Source organism: Dendropsophus ebraccatus, chromosome 9 (assembly GCF_027789765.1).
Source record: "Dendropsophus ebraccatus isolate aDenEbr1 chromosome 9, aDenEbr1.pat, whole genome shotgun sequence".
In the NCBI taxonomy this organism is placed as follows: domain Eukaryota; kingdom Metazoa; phylum Chordata; class Amphibia; order Anura; family Hylidae; genus Dendropsophus; species Dendropsophus ebraccatus.
In genome coordinates this window covers 57374307-57399647 of record NC_091462.1, presented here as the reverse complement: position 1 = coordinate 57399647, position 25341 = coordinate 57374307, and the positions used below count along the sequence as shown (strand labels likewise).

Sequence of the window (25341 nt, the reverse complement as noted above, 5' to 3'; positions counted from 1 at the left end):
ACCATTTAGTCGTACAGTTTGTCTTTCTTCTGTACATGTGGCACCATATACAGTTGGTAGTTCTCCTACAGCATATCCCCACATATTATTATCAATATTAGAGTAAGTCCATGATTTCATTTTTTTTCAGGAACTTTATATGCAGGATCTAGAATGTTTGAAAAATCCTCATTCACAATTACAATGGTACCTCGGTCCTCGAACACTCTACTGTACAGGAGATCACAGGGCAGCACTATATACTGTACAGTACATTATACACAAGAAACATTGAACAAAAACAGCAATTATAATACAACAGTCACTAACTCCTCACTCCTCCTTTACTGTATAGAATCCCCCCCATCCTAGCTCTATAACATATATGAGATAGTGGTGCACTAACTTTACTACTACTGTACTGTATATGCACTCCAGCAGTCTTATACAGTACTGTACTGTATGTGAAGCCTCACCACTGCTAAAATGTGTTGTAGCTATCATAAAGGAAGAGTACGTATACTTAGGGCGGGGGGGGCGGATCTCCACATGGCAAAGCGTGGCCTGCCTCCATGATGCTAAAACACGCATCTCAGGGCCACCCCAAATCCCCACCCACCCCCGCTGTGGCAACATGTAGGAGCGCCCTGGCGTCTCAGAGCCAGCACTCCGCACCCTCCGGGGCGCCGTGTAAGAGTGGCCCACCTCTGACACCGGCCCTGCATCCAACCAATGAGATTGCCCTCCCCTGGCGCAGCTTGTCGGAGCAGCCCCAGCACCCCTTTGTCACAGCCCCCTGGTCCCTGCCCCCTCCCACAATGCTGAAGCAGTGTCCTGGAGCCCCCCAGATGGTGTTTTAGAGCTGCCCGTGACCCCCTTCCTCCCCCTTCTCCTGGAAGAGAGATCTCATCTTACCTGCCCGCGCTTCTGTTTGCTTCTCAGGTGGGAGCCTGAGAAGCAAGCCCGGATGAGAATGAAGAGGAGTTTCAGCAGCTGTGACAGTGATTACTATCTGGCTGCTGAATGCTGAACATTATAATGTAGATGGTGGACTGTGTGAGGGGAAGTACAGAGAAGAATTCTCCCCCCTGCTGTGTTAGGTTAAATGGGCACTGTCACAACAAAAAACTAAAGGGGGGAGGCGCAAAAATTGAATGTTTGCCCCGGGTGAGGGAAGGGCTAGCTGCACCTCTGCCTATTACACAGGGAAATGTGCGTCTAACAAACAATGATTTTTTTAGCAAGCTAGAACTATGTGGTCAGCCAATAATTGAGCCAATACAGTTTTTATTTATCTTTCTCCTTGTGTCTAAAAGGTACAATACATGCATAGGTACAATAACACGTTATAAACAGATATTAGTGTATATTTTGCATCTTATGTGTTCTGCAAATTATTTACTGGTCTGTGTGAAATACTTACAGAGTTGTGAGTCACGTCCACCGGGTGTATGGTGTAGGTGTGGGCGCCATCATCAAACATTCCACTAGAAATGAAACATATGGTTAGATAGAACACATAATATGTTGCGTGCAATAAAAACCAAAACACTAGCTCACCTTTTTATGTCAAATCCTGACAGCTTCCCCTCACTCATAACTACATTTTACTCTGATGTGCTGCAGGGCAGGGGAGTGGTCTACTGGATTCCTCCCATCCAGCTTAACTTTATAGAGCTCACCTGATTTTTTTATTTAGAGATGGACCTGTGAGCCAAGCCAAACCAGGCAAGAGGGAATCCAGGGAGACCACCTTCTGGACACTTACTTCACACCATGGCCAGTGCCAAGTGGAAGTACCAAAAACTGTAGGATTAGTAAATATGTCAGGACATGTGTAAAAAACAAAACACCCATTTTGGGGGTTTCTGAACTACCTTGTTCATGCAAAATCAAGTAAAACCCAACATAAAATATAATCATTTTGGGAAAATTACGAACACACTTAAAAACGAAACAGTGAGCATTTGCCCATAGCAACCAATCTACCGATGGCTCTAATTACAAGCGAAGATAGGACTGCACTGACAGGCCGGGCGGGGAGGAGACTGGAGGCGGGACTGAGGAGAAGAGGAGGTACACATCATCGGGGCTGGGGGAGGAGATAGCTTTGAACTTCTCTTGCCGGGCTCACCTCCTGTGCACAACTGACCAAATTTGCATATAGCTATTCAGGCGAAAATAACATAAATGGGATGACCGATTAGGAAACGGACCATGGCAGCTGATTCAGCATGGCTGCGCGCATCCGATGGTATGTAATGTTTGATATAGCCTGGAAAGTGGTACATTCGCTTTAAATTTAAGGGTTTTGTTTCATTGCCATATCGCCCCATTTATATACACAAAACATAAAAAGAATTATGTCAATTTCTAAAGGAAATGTGTGTAGACACAGATGTAGTATTAGATGTACATACATACAATAGATTTATATTATCTTGTGTTTTGCTGGTTCCCCTCAGAGAAAAGAATAGGCAGGGTCAGTATAAAATGTATTGTTCAGCAATGGATGCAGTCATCTGGAAGTCAATATTCTTCACTGTCCTTGAGCATAAAGGCTACATTATTAAATGTGTCTAGGGACATTGAAGTTGAAGTAAGACTAGCAAAATGCCCTTTTCTAGCTGATGCGGGGCAGGAAGGGTGCTCTTAAAGCTGTATTACCAATGGCACAAGTGCAGAGGAACATCATTTTGTTAATAATTTATTAGCTTGAAGTCTGAGGTCAGCTCCCAGTAACAGCTTTGGCTTTTTAACAGCTGCATGAAGAGTTCCCTTTATTTGGCTGTTTATGAATTTATTTGTTTTGTTATTACATTTGTTTACGAAAATGATACTTACAATCTACAAGCCACCTGAGGATGCAATGAAAATAGTCTATACAACCTGTCACTGACAGTTCTGTATAGGCCAACTATACAAACTTAAAACTGTGAAGGCCACTTGGAGGTCTGGAGGCAGAAACTATATAAAAATAGACAGTTTCTGATATTCAGCATGCAAATAATTGTCTTATAATTTGCCTATGTAATATTCATTGCTAAAAAAGCCTACATATATTACCATTGCTTCACATTAAAAATCTGACCTAAGCTTAAAGGGAAACTATCAGCAGGTTAGAAGGCTCTAACCTGTTATGTCCCTATAACGCACAGGGCATTAAGGGTGAAGGTTAAACTACCGCACTCAGTGCACAGATGCCCCAATGCCTCCTGATGAATATTGGGGCAGTGCTCTGCATCGCTCTGCTAATATTAGTTAGGATGCGCAGGCCTGATGCGGGGAGGATCGGTGAACTGAAGATGGTAGCCCCCAGTGCAGCAAAACCCCTCGTTAGCAAATTAAACAAAGGCCTTATTCACACGTCCCTTGAAGTTGTCCGTAATTGCGGATCCATAATCACAGTTCAACTTAGGCACATGTTAGTACTTTGAGTGGAGAGGAGCAGAGAGAGGATACACGCGAGGCCTCCCATTGAAACACATAGCAGGCAGGATTTGGTGCTGATTCCGTATTGTGAACAGAACCTTAGGATGCGTTCACACGTACAGGATCTGCAGCAGATTGGCAGCAGATTTTATATCAATGTAGCTAAATAACTGAACACAGCATCAAATCTGCGCCAGCAAATCCGCTGCGGATCTACTGCAGATCCTGTACGTGTGAACACACCCTTAGGAAGCATCCATCTATACCCCACCTATGGACATGCAATTCATACATAAACAAATACCCTCCCTATAACCCTGAGATTCCAAATACAGCACATTCAGTAAAAAAAAATCTTTTAGCACCCACAAATAAAAATGAATGCACACTAGGCCACTGGATCAAAAAACATCTTTTTTGAGGAAACTGCACACATCAATGAAGTATAAATTCTACACGTACAAATGTATAGTATATGCGTTTTACTATAAGCACACAAACTAATGCTGCTAATGTCAGCTGTCTCCTTACTGTAAACCATTGCAAGTGGAAATCGCCACTCTGGAGTTTCTGACACCTCTGATGGTACCATGATAGTAACAGTGCTCTCCTCCCTGTGGGACAAAAGAATGTAGTCATGACATTGTGCTCCTCAATGATAACAAAATACATGATTATACAATTTATTGTAACCATTTAAAAAACAGTGGTATCTAGCTGCAAGGTCATAGGTTATATGGCAGTATTTTGCATCAGTATTTAGTAAACCAACACCATGAATGGAACGTGCACAAACACTGATGTAACATATTAACCAAAATGCTGCCATGTGAAATTAGTCTCCTCAAGCATCCAAACAACTGAGGAGACAATCACAGACAGTGTAAACTTGGATGAGATGGTCTAAGAATGTACCAGATTCATAACAAGCGCTTAGGATGTTTGAAAACGTTGGCGTTTTTTGGGCACAATGCTTTGTGACCTGTGCAGAACTTTGTAGTAACCATAATCTATTGTGAATGGTGGATCCTAAGTTGTTTGAATCCAACTCTAGAATGGAACTGTCACCTCTCACAGTAATCCTGAGATTTTTGCCACTGCTACCAGCCATAAGGATGCAGTGTTGGACTGGCCCACCGGAGGGCTGGAGAATCCTCCGCTGGGCCCCCAGATTTAGAACACTCACTCACATGTCTTTTCCCTGTGGGTTTTCATTGATGGGCCCCCAAGATCATTTCCTCTGGTGGGCCCCAGATACCCCAGTCCGACACTGTAAGGATGAGCCCAATTGTATGACAGTGGAGTTAATCATTGTTCGGCAGCTCAAAAAGCAAATTTGCGGCAAATCGATGGCAGAAATTTAATGGGCAACCTCAGAATTGGGATGCAGAAACACATATATACAAAATCTGACATGTGAACATATCCTAGTAAGACAGAAGATGGATCTAAGGTTATCTCAGACTCCCAACGGACAAGGTAGCTAAGCAGCAGCCTTTAATCATAGCTGTGTCCTAATAATGCAGAGCTAAAAGGCGGCTAACACTGAAGGAAATAAGTGAAAGGTTTTCTCATAAATAATGAATACAATTTTAGAAGCACAACTGGACATCCTTTTAAGCTATAAAATTCTCTGCAGCATGGGGGCATGTTAACCAAGAATCAAGGACATATCTTACTCTTCATGCAAATCAAGCGTAAATGTCATTATTACTGTCTATGAGCTTTAATTAAATCCTGTACAGAGCCACCCCTCAATTTAAAGTCTATATCAGCAGATGGGATCTTGTGCATGATGTCAGTTTGTGCATTTTTTCCAGTCATGTTCATTAGTTTTTGTTTAAAGGTCAATTGAACTGGAACAAATATATACATACACATATATATATATATATATATATATATATATATATATATATATACATACATACATATACACACACAGATTTTTAAAAAATCATATTTAAAAATATCCAATTATTCACCAAAAAATAGACGCAAAGCCCTTGATAAATTTCCCCCTTGTAGTCTTTTTTTCCCACACTTGCTTCCCCTGCTGATATTGTTTTTCACAACTGATTTATCAATCTGGCACAATTATAACCCACAATTATGACACACAGATAAATTTAACACAATGAGAATTTTATGAATAATTGGAGTCCATGAAAAAGTCGGTAGTTGTTTATAATGGCTACTTTAAAGTGTACCTATAACGGGAAAAAAACTTTTCACATGTCACAGAGACATGTCAAAAGTTTTTATCAGTCAGAGACCCATGATCAGAGGACAAAGCAGGTCAGCTGCCTGCTCAGTGACTATGTGAGGAGACATTCTGCAAAAGACTTACATTATGCAGCAGTCTCCTCACATGACACAGAGCTGGGAGAGGAATGCACTTCTCCCAACTCATTCTCCTGTTCAGTCGCGTTCTGAAATCTCAGACTCCAACCAATCTGTGGTACAGTTGCAGTGCGCCAAAACTTTGGTGCAGTTTACAGTCAAATTAGAAATAAGGGCTATTATTATGGTTTTATTCTTCTAAATAGTGTAAGGGCCATGTTACATGGGTTATTGAGCAGGGTAACCGAGCTACAGAGGCTCACAGAGCCTATTAGATGGCTCAATGATTGTGCGACACAGGCTGCATAGGCATTGTTAGCAATGTCCGTGCAACCCTTGCTTTAAAGGTGTATTTAGCGTCAATATATAGAAAATAGAAGCTTACCTGTCCACGCTCCCCAGGTGTCCTCCTTCCCATCTCAGTCCATGATTGGCTGAGCGGGCTGTCACTGCACAGACGGGTTCGAAAGTGTTGGTGGTTGTGGTCAGCGGGGGACCCGGAGACAAGAGGAGGACACCGGTGGAGTATGGATAGGTAAGCATAGCTTTTTTATTATTTTCTATATACCAGCGGCAGAGTACCCCTTTAATCAGCTGCCAGCCACACATCTCCTATTACACGGAGCAATGTGCAGCCGATGGCAAATGATCTTTAAACTTGTTGAAAGGCAACAATCAACCAAAAAGCAAATGATTACTCATTCCTTGGCTGATTATTGTCTTTATTACATGGAGCGATATCTGCCCTATTTGGTCAGATTTGTCAGATAATTGATCCATGTAATAGGACCTTAACAGTTTTCAGGAACTTTCACATAGATGGCCTATCTTCAGGGTAAGCCATCCATGTCAGCCGACACCATGCACCCCACTGATCAACTGTTGGGAAAGGAAATACAACAGCCATAAAGTAGGCACATTCGCTCTCTTGTGACCTATTTCACATATGGTCTCCCCCCTGCACACAGCTAACAATCAGTGCCTTAAAGGAGAAGTCCAGCAAATATTTTTATTAGTGTATTGTATTGCCCCCCAAAAATTATACAAATCACCAATATACACTTTTTACGGGAAAGGCAAATAAAGTGCTTTTCCCTGCACTTACTACTGCATCAAGGATTCACTTCCTGGATAACATGGTGATGTCACAATACGACTTCCAGAGCTGTGTGGGCTGTGGCTGCTGAAGTATTTCCCAAAATAAGTAATTGGTGAATTGTAAAACTTTTGGGAAGCAATACAATACTTTAATAAAAATTTTCGCCAGACTTCTCCTTTAAATATGGTATGTGAAACACTGAGGCAGGAAGACCTTTGTGTGTAGTGTATGTATATATTGTAAGGAGGGTGAAGGAGTGGAGGAGTACAAAGCATCACCCTATATGACTGAATGTTAGGTTATCCATATGCTCCTTCTGGCTTCTATCAGTGTTGGCAAATCTCTAATATCAATTATTTCTGATATGTGTAGTACAGCATGCCTACTGACTGTATTTGTTGTTGTTGTTTTTGTTTTTTTTAATCTTAGTTTTAATCTTCGTCTTAGTTTTAATCTTCTTAGCTGTGCCAAGGGTTCCAGCAGCCATGTATAAGAAGCCAGAAAGTGGAGGGCATTACATTATAATTCTATTATCCCTACATGAACATTTCAGTAATTCAGCAGTTCTGTATCTGTGACAGGTTCTACAACTGATCATTATGTCGGAATTTAGATGAAGATGGAAAACTGAATGATGGAGAATAAATTGGCAAGATTTTACCACAGGAAGTAACAAGAACCATTGATAAATTTATTTAATGTCACTCTGATAATCTGGTAGATCCAATAGTCCAGTGCCTTCCTTGTTCCTCGGATGCCAGATTACTAATATGAGACTATGCAGTTTAGAAAGCAAATTGAAGTGCTTGACCTGTGGCCTCAATATAACAACAATGAGAAAACAGGGAAGACTACATGTTTGATAAAAAGTGCACCACAGCTTGGACATGACATCATATTCTATATGCAGCTTGCCAGTAAGCATCTTGCATTGTTCCAGCTTGCTACAATGTAATAAATTAAAATGACATTCACCTCCATCTATAATTTAATTGCTTACACTGTAAAATTCTGCAAAGGCCACTTGACTCCATCCAGCTGTTAAAGCTAAATTTATAAGTGTATTAAGCCTCCTGGTGAAGTGTGCAAGTTACAGATAGTGGCTCGGTGCAGGGCTGCAGGAAGCTTTTACACACAGCAATGAATCTAAATGTTACCTAGAATGACTTTTGTTAATGGGTTTGCGGCTGACATAAGTAGTACAATCCCCAGAGATTTACCTATGAAATCAGGATCAAATGTCTCTATATCTTCATATACTACACTGATCTTCTTAAAGACAGTCATTCAGCAGTCATTACGAAAAAGAAGATTACTTGTAACTTTTTGTCTGTAAGACTGCCTTCATGTTATGGTTAAAAAGATATATAGTAAGATAGTAGAGTAAGATATATAGTGGGAACTGCTTAAAGGGGTAGTGCAGCGCTAAGAAATTATTCACAAAATAACACACATTACAAAGTTATACAACTTTGTAATGTATGTTATGTATGTGAATGGCCCCCTTCCCCGTGTTCCCCGACCCCCGCCCGTGGATCCGAATGTGTAGTGCATTATACATACCTGATTCGTGTCGACCCCTGTCGGCATTTCTTCTGACAATGATGTAATCTTCGGGAGGCCGGCCGATCCCCTCCTGCCATCCCTCATGCCGGCCCCCCTCTGCCGCGTCATAACTGTGCTCAGCTGCGATTGGCTGAGCATAACTGTGCTCAGCCAATCACTGCTGAACAGCTCATGACGTGTGCCACGTCATCAGCTGCTCAGCCGCGATTGGTTGACCATAACTGTGCTCAATTGCGGCTGAGCACAGTTATGACGCGGCAGAGGGGGGCCGGCATGAGGAACGGCAGGAGCGGATCGGCCGGCCTCCTGAAGATTACATCACTGTCAGAAAAAATGCGGAAGGGGGTCGTCACGAATCAGGTATGTATAATGCACTACACTTCCGGGTCCACTTTCCACCAAGGGCAACCAGTAGCGGATTATAATAGGTCCTTTTCGGGCGGTAGCTCGGGGCCCAGAGCTCCTGGGGGGCCCATGGCCACCCAAAAAGACTTATACTTTCAGTAGTGTATTGTTACTGTGGGGCGGGGGGGCCAAGCTAGGTCAACAGCCCGGGGCCTATGGTAAAGTTAATCCACCCCTGAGGGCAACATCTGCAAAGAGTTGTAGGTTCTCTCCTTGTTTGTGTGGGTCTCTACTGAGTACTGTGGTTTCCTTCCACACCCAAAACACACAGATAGGCCAATTTAGATTGGGAGCCCTAATAGGGACAGGGACCAAAATTGACAAACTATGTAAGGTGCTGCGGAATCAGTTGGCGCTATACAAATAAAAGCATTATAATATTATTATTATAAAGCATTGTTGTAAGGCTGTTTTACGCCTGGTAAGACAAATGGCAAAAAAGACTGCAGGTATATTGTGCACCAATGACTTAGTATGTTACATGTATTTTCCACAATAGATATGTACAGCAACAATGGTAAAGGATATTAGTGACTAGCAATACTTTGTAACTGTTGGTAATATGTTGGCTTTGAAAACTTTATATAATGTAGTTACATTACCTTATTCAATTTTGCGTTTCCCTCATTGTACTCAATCTCCACGTAATCTGAGGACAACAGGTCACTGTAAGAGTAATATAAGATATGTAAATGTATATGTATACTTTTTTTTAGTGTTAATGAAGAAAATTCTACAGTTTAGGCCACATTCTAGATATCAATACACATTACAATATCAAGACATTCCCACCAGTAGAGGAATATCTTCAGAGCATTTCAGGAGTCATTTGGATGGCAGAAATAAACCCTAGTAATAACCTGATCCCACTGATCTGCTTTAACAAGTGGGTGAATCAAGGAGCAATTTCCCAGCAGCGCCACCATAGGAGAAATAGAGCATTACAAATTGAAATCACTAAACTGTCTGTTTAATACACAGGCATGGTGGGTCCTAAAAAGCAAGAAATGCTCTTTGGTGTCACTCTCTTAGCTGGCTGGTAAATGAAAAATGTCTAAACCAGACAGTCCCTTTAAATGACTAAAAATAATACATGAATATATATATGTCTCAAATGTGAATGCCTTGTGTACATTTACCAGTGCCCCTCTTCTTATCAGCCATACCCTCAGCAGAAAGAAGCACTCTACCAAGCAGCCATGAGCTAGGAATAGAACGAAAATAGAATCCATTCAGCTATTCAGCTCTCACAGTTCAGTGAATTATTATTATTGGGCACAGGATTGTAGGAATATCAGCTTTATATCAGCTTGTATAATTAGCGAATACTTGTTCCCGTTTTAGTTTTCAGTACATTATCGCGTTCACGACTCATTGTAATACTATTTTTAACAGACAACATTAAAGTATATATTTCAATTGCTATGAACTAGTGATTAAATTGGCATCAGATAAGAAATATATATTTAAAAGAGGTTTTTTTTTTTTTTTTTTTTTTATATCTTAATTTTTATTACATCTATATAACTATTAACAAAATCCATATAAAACCATGAACAATATTACATAAGTATCCCCTACCCACCCTCAAAAGGAGCAACTCTTTATAAATACCCAAAGCCGATACAAAACCTGTTTCTCCAGTGGAGTCACAACGCGGGGCCCCAAATAATCATACAGAGTATTTACCTCTCTCACCCTTCCACTTCCACCTCCCGCTTAACTATTCACCCACATTGTATCCTCATCTTATCGCGGAGGGACCCCGCCCCCGCCCGCCCACGAGAGGACCGCGCCCCCCCCCAGGCCCAGCCAGAGCACATCAACCATCCAATATAAAATAATTAATAATAAAAAAAAAAAAAAAAAAAAAACACCCTTAACCTACAAAAGTTGAATCTCCTCCCCATCCATGATCCCATGGGCGGACCAAGCCACCGCCGCCTTGCTCATCCACCAGTCCACTCACTCCCAATGGGTCCCTGATCGTCGGACCTCCACCTTCACCAGATGGGAGTCCAACCACCCTCGGGCCCCTCATCTTAAAGTTACGCTTGAGCCCCTCCCCTGCCACTGCAGGGGCTCCGTATTTCTTCCGTATTTCCCCGATTGCCAGCTAACCATTTATTATAATCAGCCATGGCCCTCAGAGAGACAGATTTTTAATACACTCAACCCAAAGGCCATACCAAGGCAAGCTCCCCCCAGGGCCATGAAAAAGGAGGACATCTTCTACTCCTACCTTATAACAAATTCAAATAAAATTAATACCAACAAGAAAGGAGGGGGAAGAAGAAGAAAAAAAAAAAAAAAAAAAGGGAAACTAACGACCAACCTTACATACCTAACCGGCCGAGCCCGGGACCGACGCGCGGCCCCCACCCGGGCACACACAGGCGGCCACCCCCCGCGACCACCCCCCTTAATCCTCCCTTCAACTAACACCTAACATCATAAATCCGGTGCCCCGCGTGTACCCCACTGGTCACACTCTTTAAAAAAAAAAAAAAAAAAAAAAATTTTCTTTTTTCTTCCTTTTCTCTTTCACAAAACGTACATAGTTCTTACTATAACATTTCCTTAAATTATACACCCATTACCTTAATCCATCTCTCTACTCCTTGTACCAACACTATATCCAAACATCTACCTAATTTCGTTCGAGCCATGGTAAAGGCCCTTTATTGCCAAATTTCATTACTATACCAATAATCTAATTATCTATTCCTAACTTATTGTAACCTAATTGCTCCTTATCCCACCCAATTCCCTCCCTCCCTTCACCCATTCCCTCCCACCAAGAGGAAGAAGAAGAGGAAAGAGAGAAAAAAAAAAAAAAAAAAAAAAATTAGTAAAGTCAAATTCAAAATTCTAAATTAATTTCTTACATCTATGGTATTTCAAGGGAATTATCTTTATCCCCTTAATCTCGGTAACAACCTAATTTTTTCATTTTGGGTCATGGATTCTAACCAGGGATTCCAAATAGTAAAGAATTTTTGGGAGTTCCCTCCTTTATAGGATGCTGCATATTCATAGTTTATTATCTTGCAAACCTTTGGTATATATTCTTCCACTACTGGACTCTCTTTTGCCATCCATCTTCTGGCGATCATCATTCTTATTAAAAAAAACAATTTATTCAGCAATTTTTTCCTTCCACCAATTATCTCTTCACATTGGCCTAATATCCATGCCTTCGGGTCACCTACTTCCACCAATTGCAACCGTGCCTTAACCATTTCTATTATTTTATGCCAGAATTCGCGAACTGGTTTACACTCATAAAGCAGGTGAAAAAAACCCACCTCCCTCTCCCCACACTTTGGACATCTGTTTTCACCCTTGCCAAATTTTGCCATTACTTTCGGAGTGTAATACAGCCTATAGTGAATAAACCACTGTGATAATCTATGATCGTGACTATGTGATGCTTGTCTCACCCACTTCCATATCTTCGACCATTCTTCTGTACTTATTGGTGCAATATTCTTATCCCACAACTTAATATTATTATGTGAATTCCTTCTATCCTGATACCCCCTCAAAAATTTGTATATACCCGACACCCTTAATCTAGAATTCTCCCTTTCAAATAAAAATTGCCACAAGTTATTCTCTGTAATCTGAATATTATTACTTCCCTCTGTGTAATTCACTGCGTGCTTTAATTGCATATACTTAAAAAATGCATTATCCGGCAATCCAAATTTCTCTCTTAGCTGATCCCATGAAAAAAACACCCCATGATGTGAAAAAAATTGTGCCACATATCTTAAACCATATGAGTGCCAAAACTTCCATTCCCTAATTTTCGCCAGTTCTGGCAAATGGAGATTATTAAACATGGGGGTGAATTGAGATGCACCCCTGGACTCAGTTATTCTCTTTACTTCCACCCAAACTCTACCAATCATGTCAAACAGGGGGCATTGATCTGCTCTCCCTTTACTCATCCTCCCAGTTTCTAAGATCTCCCAAAAATTTTGGCAGCCCCACCGATTCTGATGTACTTCCTCCTGCATATACAGCATTCCTGCTGCCCTTACTACATGATGCAGTTGGGCTGCCAAAAAATACAGTTTAAAATTAGGGACCGCCAGTCCGCCTTCCTTCTGCGCTTTATATAGATATACCATTTTTATCCTTACTTTTCTCCCTTTCCAAATTAATTCCCTTACTAATGCCTCCAACAATTTAAAACAACGTTCCCCTACCCACATAGGACAATTAACCAACACATATAGAATTTGGGGTAACATAACCATCTTAACTAGACTGATTCTATCTGCCATACTAAGGGGAAGACCCAACCAGATTTTCACCTTGGCTCTCAATTTTAGTAGGAGGGGATTTATGTTAAGCTCCATGTATCTTTTAATATCCTTTGCCACCCTTACCCCCAGATACCGAAATGACTCCCCCTCCTTCAGTACCGTAACCTGATCATGAATTACCTCTTGATCCAAGGGCAACAGAACCGTTTTCTTCCAATTGATCTGTAGTCCTGAAACTCTCCCAAATTCCTCCACTAGTCTTATAGCTTTTGTCAAGGAGACCGATGTTTCACTTAAATAAAGCAGTATATCATCTGCAAACAATGATATTTTTTCCTCTCTATCCCCCCATCTAAGCCCCCTTATCTCCTCCTCTTTCTTTATCATAATTGCTAACGGTTCCACGTAGAGAGCGAAGATGAGGGGAGAGAGAGGGCAACCTTGTCTCGTTCCTCGTCCAAGCAAAAACTGTTCTGTCAGATCCCCATTAACCAATATTGCCGCCCTTGGATCTTGATACATTATTTTCATTAGCTGAATGAACTTAGGTCCGAACCCATAACCCCGTAAAACCTCCCAGAGGAACGACCATTCCACCCTGTCAAAGGCCTTAACTGCGTCCAATGACAGGATGGAACGGCCATCCCCCCTACCCCCCTGCAGATTCCCAAACAACCTCCGAACATTTTCTGCTGTGGAACGACCTGGCATAAACCCACACTGATCTCTAGAGACCAACCTCTCCACCACTTTTACCAGTCTATTTGCCAAAATCTTGGCTAGGATCTTCACATCAGAGTTTAGTAGGGAGATTGGCCTATAAGACCCCGGATCCAATTCTTCTTTCCCCGGCTTTAACAATATAGTGATTGTTGCTTCATACATTGAGGGCGGTAGGCTCCCCAAATCCACGATACTGTTAAAAAGATCCTTTAACTTAGGCACCAAAACCAACCCAAACTCCCTGTAGATTTCATAGGGGATACCATCTGGCCCGGGGGATTTAGAACTAGGGGCCTCTCGCACTACCTTCCAAATCTCATCCTCCGTAATCTTTGCCTCCAACATATTCTTATATATCTCTGGAAGTTGCGGCAACTCACAAAGTCCCACATACTCCTCTATTTCCTTACTCCCCACTGCTAACTCTGAGGCATACAGTTCACTGTAGAACTTCCGAAATACTTCCTTAATCCCCTCCCGACCCCTCTCAATCCCTCCTCTATCATTACGTATTGCCAGAATTCTTGTAGGTCCTCCTTTATCCCTCAACATTGAAGACAGAAATTTGCCAGGCCTACCCCCCTCTAGGTACCTCCGTTGCCCCTGAAAAAACAAAGTACTTTCAGCCCTATTCTCTAGCAGTGCTTCATATTTTCCAACTGCCTTTTCCCACTCTTTTTTATCCGATTCTAACTTAGATTGTACAAAACAAGCCTCCAATCTTTTCACCGACTCTCTCGCCTCTTCTTCCTCCTCCCGAAGTTCTCTCCTAGACCTGGAAGTCCTCTGCAACAAAAGTCCCCTCAAATAAGCCTTTGCGGTATCCCAGACCACCAAGTCGGATGCGGAGCCAGAATTAAATTCAAAAAATTCCCTAATCCTATTCAGCATCACATCTTTATCTTTCCATAATGCTAGCCAAAATGGATTAAACCTCATTGAACCCCCTAGTCTAGGGACCTCTTGATCTTTAAAGCGAGTCACTACCGGACAGTGGTCTGAAATACTTCTAGCTTCATATTTAATCTGCTGTATCCAGGGAAGAATCTCTGGGGAGCCCAATACCAAATCTATCCTTGACATAGTTTGTTTGGATTTATTATAGCAGGAATATCTCCTAACCCCTGGGTTGAGCCTTCTCCATATGTCCACCCACCCCACCTCTTCCATAAACCTACTAAGCGGAGTAGCCCCATACTTCTCTTTATTGCCCTGTAGTCTCAATCTATCCCACAATTCGCATGGTACACAGTTGAGATCACCCATCACTAATACTGGAACTTCCTCTTGATTCCCCAAGAATCTACATAACTCTCTAAAGGGTCCCAACGAAAAGGGTGGGGGAACATATAGGAAGGCCCACACCATCTTTCTACCCCTAAACTCAACCACCAAAAAAACAAATCTCCCCTCTTTATCCACCTTATAATCAATAATTTTGCAATCCACAGATTTGTGGATTAAAACACTAACCCCCCTAGCAAAGCTAGAGTATACTGAATGGTATTCTTGATCCACCCATTTACGCTGCAAACAATTGACCCTATCTTTCGTGAGGTGGGTTTCCATTAGACAGATTATGCCCGGAAGATGCTTACAAATCACTCTATTTACTGCTACTTGTTTCTTCCTATCCCCCAAACCCCGAACATTCCAAATCAAAATTTGCATGTTTTAAACACAAGAAAAAAAAAAAAAAAAAAAAAAAAAAACCCTCCTCCTCTTCCCCCCCATCCCTCTCCCCCTCCCCTCTCCCCCTCCCTCCCTCCCTCCCTCTCCCCCTCCCTCCCTCTCCCCCTCCCTCCCCCCCCCCCCTTCCCTCCCCCCATCCCTCCCCCCATCCCCAAATGACCTACACCAATTACTTGTGTCGGTCTCTATACTGGCCATTTCCCACCCGATCGAGCCCCTCTGTTCAATTCATCATCAACATTATATATCTTGCTAGGCAGATTCCTTTAGATCCCTTTCATATCCATCCATTCAACCGCTGCTGCTGGGGTTGTAAAAAAATATGTATTTTCCGAATGAATTATCTTCAATTTAGATGGAAAAAGCAAGGAATAGTGAATACCGGCCTCCCGCAACCGCTTTTTTATCTGCCCATATTTCATTCTTGCCTGCTGGGTAGCCTTAGAGTAATCAGGGAATAGCGCTATTTTACTGCCATTAAATTCACCAATATTTAAATTTCTTGCCTTTCTCAGAATACAATCCCTGTCGGCAGAGCACAGAAGTTTCACCAAAATAGCTCGTGGATTAGAGCCCGGAGGGAGGGGCTTGAGGGGGACCCTATGTGCACGCTCTACTTCGAACACCTTAGAAAAATTAGCTCCATCAAAAGTTTCCAGTAACCATTTATAGATAAACTCTCTGCAGTTATCCCCTTCTACCTTTTCTGGGAACCCTACCATCCTGATATTGCTCCTCCTTGCTCTATCTTCCATATCCGTTAGTTTTCCAGAGAGGTCTCTATAATCCCTAGAGAGGCGCTCCACTTCACTCTCTAAATTCCTAGTCTTTCCTTCTACCTCCCCCACCGTTTGTTCCACTCCCTGCAACCTCTCCCTCATCTTTCCCATGTCATCTCTAATCATCATAATGTCTTCCCTCACTCCTCCAATCTGTGCCTGAACTTCGCTTAGAGCCTGATTAGACTTATTTACCCCTTCCAAAATCTGTCTCCAAATATTATCAGACTGTTCACCTCCCCCCTCTTCTGCCTGTCCTGTACCTTCATCTAGCCTCATCTGGAGTTGTTCAGGTATACCCCCACTAGCTCCCTTTTCCTTACTTTCTTCTCTTCTCTTTGGAATTGCACCGGGGGACTTGAGATATTTATCTATACCTCCCACTGCCTCTGTAGATATTTTTTCTTTACTAAGTGGGGATTGTGGCCCTCCCACTATCCCTGATTTTCTCCTATTTCCCAACACTTCCTCCATTTGAGCTTTAACACCTTGATTACGCTTAGTTTTGTTAGACATGTTGACAGGAAAGGAAGAAGAGAAGAAGAAAAAAAAAAAAAAGGAGGGGCTAGCTGAAAGACTCAACTACAGGTAGCTATAATAGTGTGTTTCACCATATAGCAATGGCGGTACTGGTTAGAGGCTCAGGGCCTAACAGAGGGAACAATTGCCCTGAAATATCTGTAATAATTAATATCTGAACAATTCAGAGCTTAATAGAACTAGCAGTTGTCCCTTCACATCGACGATAGCAATTGACAGTTGGACAAGTCAAAATACGTTAATGACAGTAAATGTCTGCATAAATCAGCGGAAGTAAATCATCTCGAGGTTAATAAGCAATAGTAAGTAATCTTATATAGCAGCAACAGCCTTAGTTGTATCCAATCTTATTGGTAATGACAATTGTCCCCATACATCGGCAGCAGTAAGATGTCTGTGTGCATCAATGGGGACCATTTATCAGCCAAACAGTTCAGAGCAAGTCAACAGTTAGAGTAGCTTTATATAACAATACCGGCCGTAGTTGTTAAACTAGCGTATCAGTGCTTATTGGCAGAAATAGTAGTGGATGACTGTATATAGCAGCAAATTGTCAGCCGGGCAAGTCAACAGTGAAAATATATTTAGCCAGATATCTTCCTTTATAATACCAATAATGGTTGTCCACTTATATATATGTCGGCAGCAAGGTTACTATGGGAAAGTCTCCTAGTGGCTTCTATCCAGGCCACTTACAACGTTGGTCCTGGAGGACACCATACCACACATTAACCCCTTAGGGAGAGCACCAATTCCTTAGAGAAAGTCCCCCTTGCCCCAGACACCACTATTTGCAATAGGAATCCTCAGATCAATCAACACCAACACGGAGAGATCTCACCCCATTGGAGCCCTCCTCAATCTCCGGGACTGTCTCTGCCTCTCCAAGCCTTTGTGCCGTCCACCTCAGCTCCCAAAGTTCTCTGGCCTCCCTCTCCTCGGGACCTCCGCTCTGGCAGCACCGTAGGTTCCCACGCACGGCTGTCCTCCACGTATCTCCGACTTGACTGTATCTCCTCTCCGCCCTCAGCACATCCACCGGCCTCCGTCTCTCTGATCTCCGCTCACTCACTCCAACTAAACTTAACAACGTCCGGCACTGCCGACCACAGCTTCCGCTAGCCGCTCCGCTGTCCTCCCGACTCGTCTCACTCCGATATACACACAGGCAGGCTTCAGGAAGGATCGCGTCCTCGTGTCTCAACCCAGCATTTCGCGGGCTCGATCAGGTGGGTGGGCGGCGCTACACAACGCTGTGCGTCCGCTCACATGACCATCCCCCAGGACATTATATTTAAAAGAGGTTTATAGAAATATAAATGAGCAGCTTTACTGAAATGTTATAACATATCAATACATTTTTCCTAAAAATCATGTTCTGAGGCCTACTTTGGAAATTTATAAAATGTGGTCAATATGACTACGTGACATGATGTTCAAAGGTAATGTGATGTAGTCAAGTGAGTGCAGTGACTCATAACTATAAAAAGTTACAGTCATTATACAATACAGTCACATGATCACTGGTGTGATGTCACTGAGGACAACGCATCACTTTACAATTACTTTCTATGTTACGTCGGGTTCACATTATGATTTGAGAATATGCTACACATACTGTATACATCAGCAACTTGTGAAAATGGGATGCCTACATGCAGGTGCATTTACTGCAATAGGCCCCATTGAGTTTAATTGAGCGAACATAGTCAACTAGTGACTAAACTCAAGTAAATTTTAGAACATGTATTTTATATATACTTATATGCACTTTTCAGGGACCTGTAGGCATAGCACACCATGCTTTTGAGATATACGTATGCAATGGGACCCATGACAGTACATATACAAATATGTCTGTAGCATATTTTGACTGGCTAGAATTTCTATCTGCAACGTACTGTTCTGTAGGGAAGCATGGGATCAGTTCTGTAAGCAGTTTCATTTTCTGTACACCAGAGGGAAATAAATCTGAATCAGTATAGACATAAGAATAGGAGAATAGGGCCAAAGTAGTGTGTGTGTGTGTGTGTGTGTGTGTGTGTGTGTGTGTGTGTGTGTGTGTGTGTGTATAAGATGTTAGAAAATTCCATTCACACATAAGTGGAAAGGACTGCATTAATTTAACAGCATGATGGTACTCTATTATGCCCTTACTACATAAGCTACCACTTGAATTCTGCATAGTATATAGAGTATTATGTAATGCTTTATTATTAAGCATGGGAAGTCTTCCCTCAGCACTTTCACTATGCTCAAAAGGGATCTTTTATTATGCTGAATTTGTAGTCCTAAATGCTGTATAAAATATCTTAACCTATTCGCTACACAGCCTCACATATTACAATATTCCACATGCTCCTGTAGCTATGATAATGGTTAATCTAATACAAAATCCAAGATGTTTTAAGAAATAGCAAGAAAACATCTGGACATATTATTTTCTTCTTCGGTGGGGTTGCTTTACCCTATGGACTTCAACAGGCTAGATTAATTGCTCTGCACCACAGCAAAGCACTAATGTTGTTACCCTGGCAGAGTGGAGATCTGCACCTGCTTATACCATCTGCGTGACCTGATGGTGCAGAGCTCATATACCCAGCATGGCTGACCTTCATCTTTCCACGGGACAAATTCATTTTGGCTTTTACAAAGAGCGTGTGTCAGAAACAGTAAATTAGCTTTGATCATCATTGGAAGTGTAGGTAAGAGTTAAAAGTCATGGTTCCAATGCTCCAATTAATGTTCAAGTATCTTCAGAGATGAATCTGGGATGAGGAATTAACCAGAAAATTATGGGACTAAGCAGAAATTCATAGTAAACACCCAGGTATTCCGTAGTACACCTGTCGATGGGAATAATTCTCAAGGATGCACACTAAGCTAGTTTGGGTAATGATTACAGGGATTTCTTCAGTAAATGTGATGCGTAAGGAAACATAGTACAGAAAAATAATCAAACTGTTGTGAGTCACATTTAATAAGTGTTTTACACACTGTTTGGGCCTCACTAAATTAAGGGGTAGGGCTTAAAGGAAAATGTGCATGGCTTAGTGAAAAGGGGCATTGCCCAAATGGATACTATTGTTTCAAACATCTTCCCCCCACTTCATAGCCTATATATACTCCTACCATATTTATAAACCAATTCATTTACTCAAAGCGGGTCCTTAACCCTGAAAAACAGCTCTAAGGGCCCTATTCCACCGGACGATTATCATTCAGATTAACGACCGAACGACCGAACGAGAAATAGTTGATCGCTTTATAAGACCTGGACCTATTTTTATCGTTGCTCGTTCGCAAAACGTTCGCAAATCGTTCGCATTGAATAAGACATCGTTCAGTCGTTCGCAATAGATACGAACGCAATAGCGAATAAATAGCAAAGAAAAACGATTGCAATTACCATCATAAGTAACGATTATCGTTCCATGGAAATGAGTGAATGTTTTCAGGTATTTCGCAATATCGGTCGTTTGAGATCGTTAATCGTTAACGATTATGCAAACGATAATCGTCCGGTGGAATAGGGCAAAATAATATATACTGCTAGAATAGAATACAGCAGGAAACAACAGGATACCTTTGTTGGATTCTGATGCCATTTACTTCCAACAAAAAAGAGGGTATGTATATCTGACTTTAGACAGAGGGTATGTATAACTGTTTTTAGACAAAACAAGGTGGTTCTGTCTAGGGATGGTACGAACCGAGTTTGGTTTGGGTTCGTACGAACCCGAAGTCTCGGGAATGATTCCCGCTCTCTGCCCTCTCCGTGGAAAGGGGGGTTACAGCGGGAGGACCGCCTGGAAAACTGGGATACAGCCTATGGCTGTATCCCAGTTTTCCAGGCGGTCCTCCCGCTGTATCCACCCGCTGCACGGAGCGGGCAGACAGCGGGAATCTGATGCCGAGCGTGAACCTCGGCAGTTTCGGACCATCCCTAGTTCTGTCCCATCAAAAAAAATAGTATGCTGAGGTACAAACAACTTTTTTTATTGTGAATGGTAACATGATCCAATAGATTTAATTGTTAACAACTCAAAAATTATATCTTGTGAGCCCTTTAGAATGGTTGATATCCCTTTACACCCAATAATTAATCTGAGAGGATTAACTCCGAAGCAAGTTTGATGTTCCCTTTGTTACTCCACTCAACTCTCCCTAATTAGGCCATGTTCACACAACTGAAGTTCCGCAGTAACCATGGCCGTGATTAGTACGGATCTTACGTTGTGCTGAAGGCTGAGGGAATCCCCTCCGGAGTGTATACACATAGGGGGACATGTATGAAAAGGCGAAAATGCCTTTTTTGGGCGCAGATTGGCGTAAAAATATTCGCAAAGGGTATTTTTGCGAATATTTTATTGGCATCTGCCCCATCTGCGCCACCTTCGCCAGTGGGTCGGGGAGGGGGCGGAGAGGGGGTGCGGCAGCACGCAGAGGGGGATGGTGGTAAAAGCATGTGGTTATTGCTGCACAGCCCTTATTCTGCATGAGATCCCTTGTGGATCTTCTTTAAAGCATTAAAAACACTTGCGTTTTCTATCATCTGTATAATAATGTCCAAACTGTGGGCCAATGCTATTATCGGGCCATGAAACTCCACAGTGACTTCTAATACTCTTTTAGTGTATAGCACTGGATGCTTTCTGGCATACACTGTATTATTATTTTCACTATGTAGAGGTATAATTAAGCTGATTTACATAATGACTATGCTTTTCTGAGTATGTTGCATTCTTGTTATCCACCTGTCATCCCAACAATCAGGACATTCAGACTTTAATGTATGCCACTGATGGTTATTTCTATCTTCTTTTATCCTACTATAACAATAGTGGAGCTGAATATATCTTTAGGATCAATAGGGTGCGGCAGAGAGACACTAACATGCACAAAACCACTTCTATTAAACTGTCAGATAGGGAGACTAGAGCCTTTACAGGTTTATGTTTTAGACATGTTTATAAATCATTTACAAGACATTGTTTCCTTGGAAGCGTCAATGAATCAGCCCTGAGACCCATTATGGTTACTGGACTCTAAGGAATCTGATCAGCCAGACATTGTGTTTCCTGCACTTACAAACTATGATTGTAACTAGTGATCTGCACAAGTTATTCACTTACCATAGACATGTATCACAATAGGATGTGTCATAAATGATTTATTGGTGGGATTACAGCCATTCAGACCCTCAACTAGCATTCAGCCCCCACCATTCACAGCCCAGGGGGTGGACAAAAAGGGAAAGCATGCTCACTCAGGATCAATGGGTGAGCAAGTGGTTTGACCCCCATCTAGCAGGCATTTATGGCATGTCAGTTGTCATGCTAGTGTATGTCCAAAATGAACATTTATTGGGTACATTTATTTATTTTTTTAAGAACAGAGAATAAGACTAGAACAGTGTACATATTTCTAAAATATACCAATGCAGATAGTCATTGTAATTAAACACGAGAAAAATATTTTTTTATTTTATTTTTTTTCTTTTTAAAGATATTTTATTAGAGATTTTTACATATAATAATACAGGCATTATTTCGAGAGGATTTTTAGAAATAAAAAATATGTTTTAATATGTCTAATATCACTATCCCACTTACTGGGCATTTCCTGACTGCTGAGTGTCCTGATTTCTCACTAGTAAATACTCTCCTAGCCCCTTTAAGATAGTAGGAGACCAGCGCGTAAGAGACCCTTATATCAAGGTTCAGGTGGGATCCCTATCTTCCTTCTGCTCTGCATCCTTAGCAAGGATGACCTTTACAAAATGGAGGGTTTATGTCAAACTAGTTGGCTCCTTATGGGATTTTTGACACGTGCAGTACATCTTGACACTGTGCAATGTTAGAAATGAGTGCATCCAATGAAGGTGTAGCATTTAAAACTACTTAGCCACTCCTATATCCCCTTTGTCATAAAAAAATATGGCCAGGTAGGCCAGGTATGATGGCCAGGTAGGCCAGGTGTGGCCAGGTGGGATCCCTCTGCCACGTACTATGGAAGTGTCCTTGTGTTGCAGTATATGGCTATGTTCCCACTTTGTAATAATATCGATGGAAGGTGGCTGTCTTGTTAAATAGACGGCAGGGGCGGTCTTGGCATTTCTGGGGCCCCAAGCGAAGTTATGTCTGGGGCCCCCCCCCTCGACACACGTTCCAAAACAATAGACCGCTGTGTGTTGCCCCCAGTAGTATATACCCCTTGTGCACTACCGCCAGTAATATATACTACTTGTGTGCTGCCCCAATAGTATATACCCCTTGTGTCCTTCCCCCAGTAGTATATACCCCTTGTTTGCTTCCCCCAGTAGTATATAGACCCCTGTGTCTTCCCCCAGTTATATATAGCTCCCCCGTGTGCTCCCCCAGAAGTATATAGACCTCCTGTGTGCTGCCCCAGTTGTATATAGACCCCCTGTGTGCTCCCCCACTAGTATATAGGCCCCTGTGTGCTCCCTCAGGGGTATTTAGCCCCCCTGTGTGCTCCCCCACTTGGATATAGACCCCTGTGTGCTCCTCCAGTAGTATATAAACCTCCTGTGTGGTTCCCCAGTAGTATATAGACCCCCTGTGTGCCCCACCAGTATTATATAGACCCCTTGTGTGCTGCCCCAGTAGTAGATAGACCCCTGTGTGCTCCCCCACTTATATATACCACCTGTGTGCCTCACAAGTAGTATATAGACCCCCTGTATGTTCCCCTAGTAGTATATAGACCCCCTGTGTGCCCCCACCAGTAATATATAGACCCCTGTGTGCTCCCCCAGTAGTATATAGCCCCCCTGTGTGCTCCCCCACTTGGATATAGACAAGCCTCCAAAACTAGTCTGACCATTATCTGTTGCCATCTGCAGCCAGTCTATAGGGTTGCTTTCTTTCTTAGTGCAGCCATACCAAACCTCACTGCTCATTGTTCTGTGTAAGAGGTGGCATACACCATAAAGTACCACTTCCACACAGTCTATGCGACAACCTCCAAAAACTAGTGTGACCAGTATCTTTTGTCATCTGCAGCCAGTCTGCAGGGTTGCTTCCATATTCAACCTCACTGCTCATTGTCCTGTGTAACAGGTGGCATACACCATATAACACCACTTACACACAGACTCTATACGACTACCTCCAAAAGTAGTCTGGGTAATATATTTTCTTGGCTTGCTGTGATCTGTAGAGCAGCTATCTCAGTCTTGACTGTGCAGTGTCCATAAAATGGTGAACCCCAGGGGTAAGGGTCGAGGACGAGGCCGTGGTTCTGGCCAGGGTGACACAGCACCCCTTGAGGAGGGAGCAGTGGCACACTGCAGACATTCACTCCCTAGCTTATTCTCGCAAATTACGGGGCCTCAGGGTACACCGCTATTAAAACCGCCTGTTTTTTTAATCTTCAATTTCAATTTTCAAATCAAATCGACGTTAAGTGCTATTTTGCAGGGCTGTCAGGTCATCTATTGAATCTCCAAGATACACGCCACAGCTAAAAGGAACACACAGTGAAAATAGTGGAAAAAGTCCACCCACTACTACCTCACTTGCCCTCTCTTAGATACTCTTTAAATTATTAAGGGCTGCGTTCACACTACGTATATTTCAGTCAGTATATGTATATTTCAGTCAGTATATTTCAGTCAGTATTGCAACCAAAACCAGGAGTGGATTAAAAACATAGAAAGGCTCTGTTCACACAATGTTGAAATTGAGTGGATGGCCGCCATTTATTGGCAAATATTTGCTGTTATTTTAGAACAACGGCTGTTATATTGAAATAATGGCAGTTATTTACTGTTATACTGTTATTTACTGTTTACTGTTATAAAAGTGTATTCATTCAAATTCCGGGGCCTCTTAAGAAGACTGTATTGTTATTTCTTTGTCCCTACCTCCAATGATTTTGCCTCTCATGCACAACTGCATGAGGGTGTGAAGCTAAATCTAACCATAATCCGGCTATTTTTATTGGATGATTGTATTCTCCATTTCATACCATGTTATTGCTGGATACTTGAATAAATAAATTTAAAAAAAATCAAACTTCAAACTCAAAATTTAAACTAATTCGAATTCAAACTCAAATTTTAATTCAAACTCAAATTATAATTCAAATTTCAAAAATAAATAATAAAAAAATGTGGTCGCCAGAACAGAAGTGGTGGGGAGAAGTGGTGAGTGACATGATACTGGTAAAATTACCTCAACTGCTAAAGTAGTCAGGGGCGTCATGCCCCAGCCCTGGTCAGTCTAGTAAATTAAAAAGACAAGTTATTAAGTGGGGGAGGGGGGGAGGGGAACAGTGAGCTTGTCAGGCACTGACAGGTGAACACTCTCCAATGCCTTTGACCTTCAAAGTGACCTTCAGGCCTTTGACCTTGGTCGAATGTGCCTTGCCCATCTTGGTCTGGGTTAGCACTATTGTCTTGAGGTTGACCACCCGGCTGTAATGGTGTGATTAGGCTGCCTCAAAGGCATCCATGCATGCTGCCCCTGCTGTTTCTTGT

The 25341-nt window shown here is 42.1% G+C and overlaps 1 protein-coding gene across 4 annotated transcripts in view; it reads right to left on the bottom strand.

Moving 5' to 3' along the window:
• Positions 1-25341, bottom strand: part of ADAM23 (ADAM metallopeptidase domain 23) — a 141022-nt gene that overhangs the window by 77433 nt on the left and 38248 nt on the right. For all 4 annotated transcript variants that reach the window (XM_069983436.1, XM_069983438.1, XM_069983437.1 and 1 more), the window contains exons 4-6: positions 9427-9490; positions 3943-4025; positions 1403-1466 (exon numbers count right to left, since the gene is read on the bottom strand). In XM_069983436.1, coding sequence (XP_069839537.1) covers positions 1403-1466; positions 3943-4025; positions 9427-9490 — 211 coding nt within the window. The remainder of the gene's footprint in view (positions 1-1402; positions 1467-3942; positions 4026-9426; positions 9491-25341) is intronic.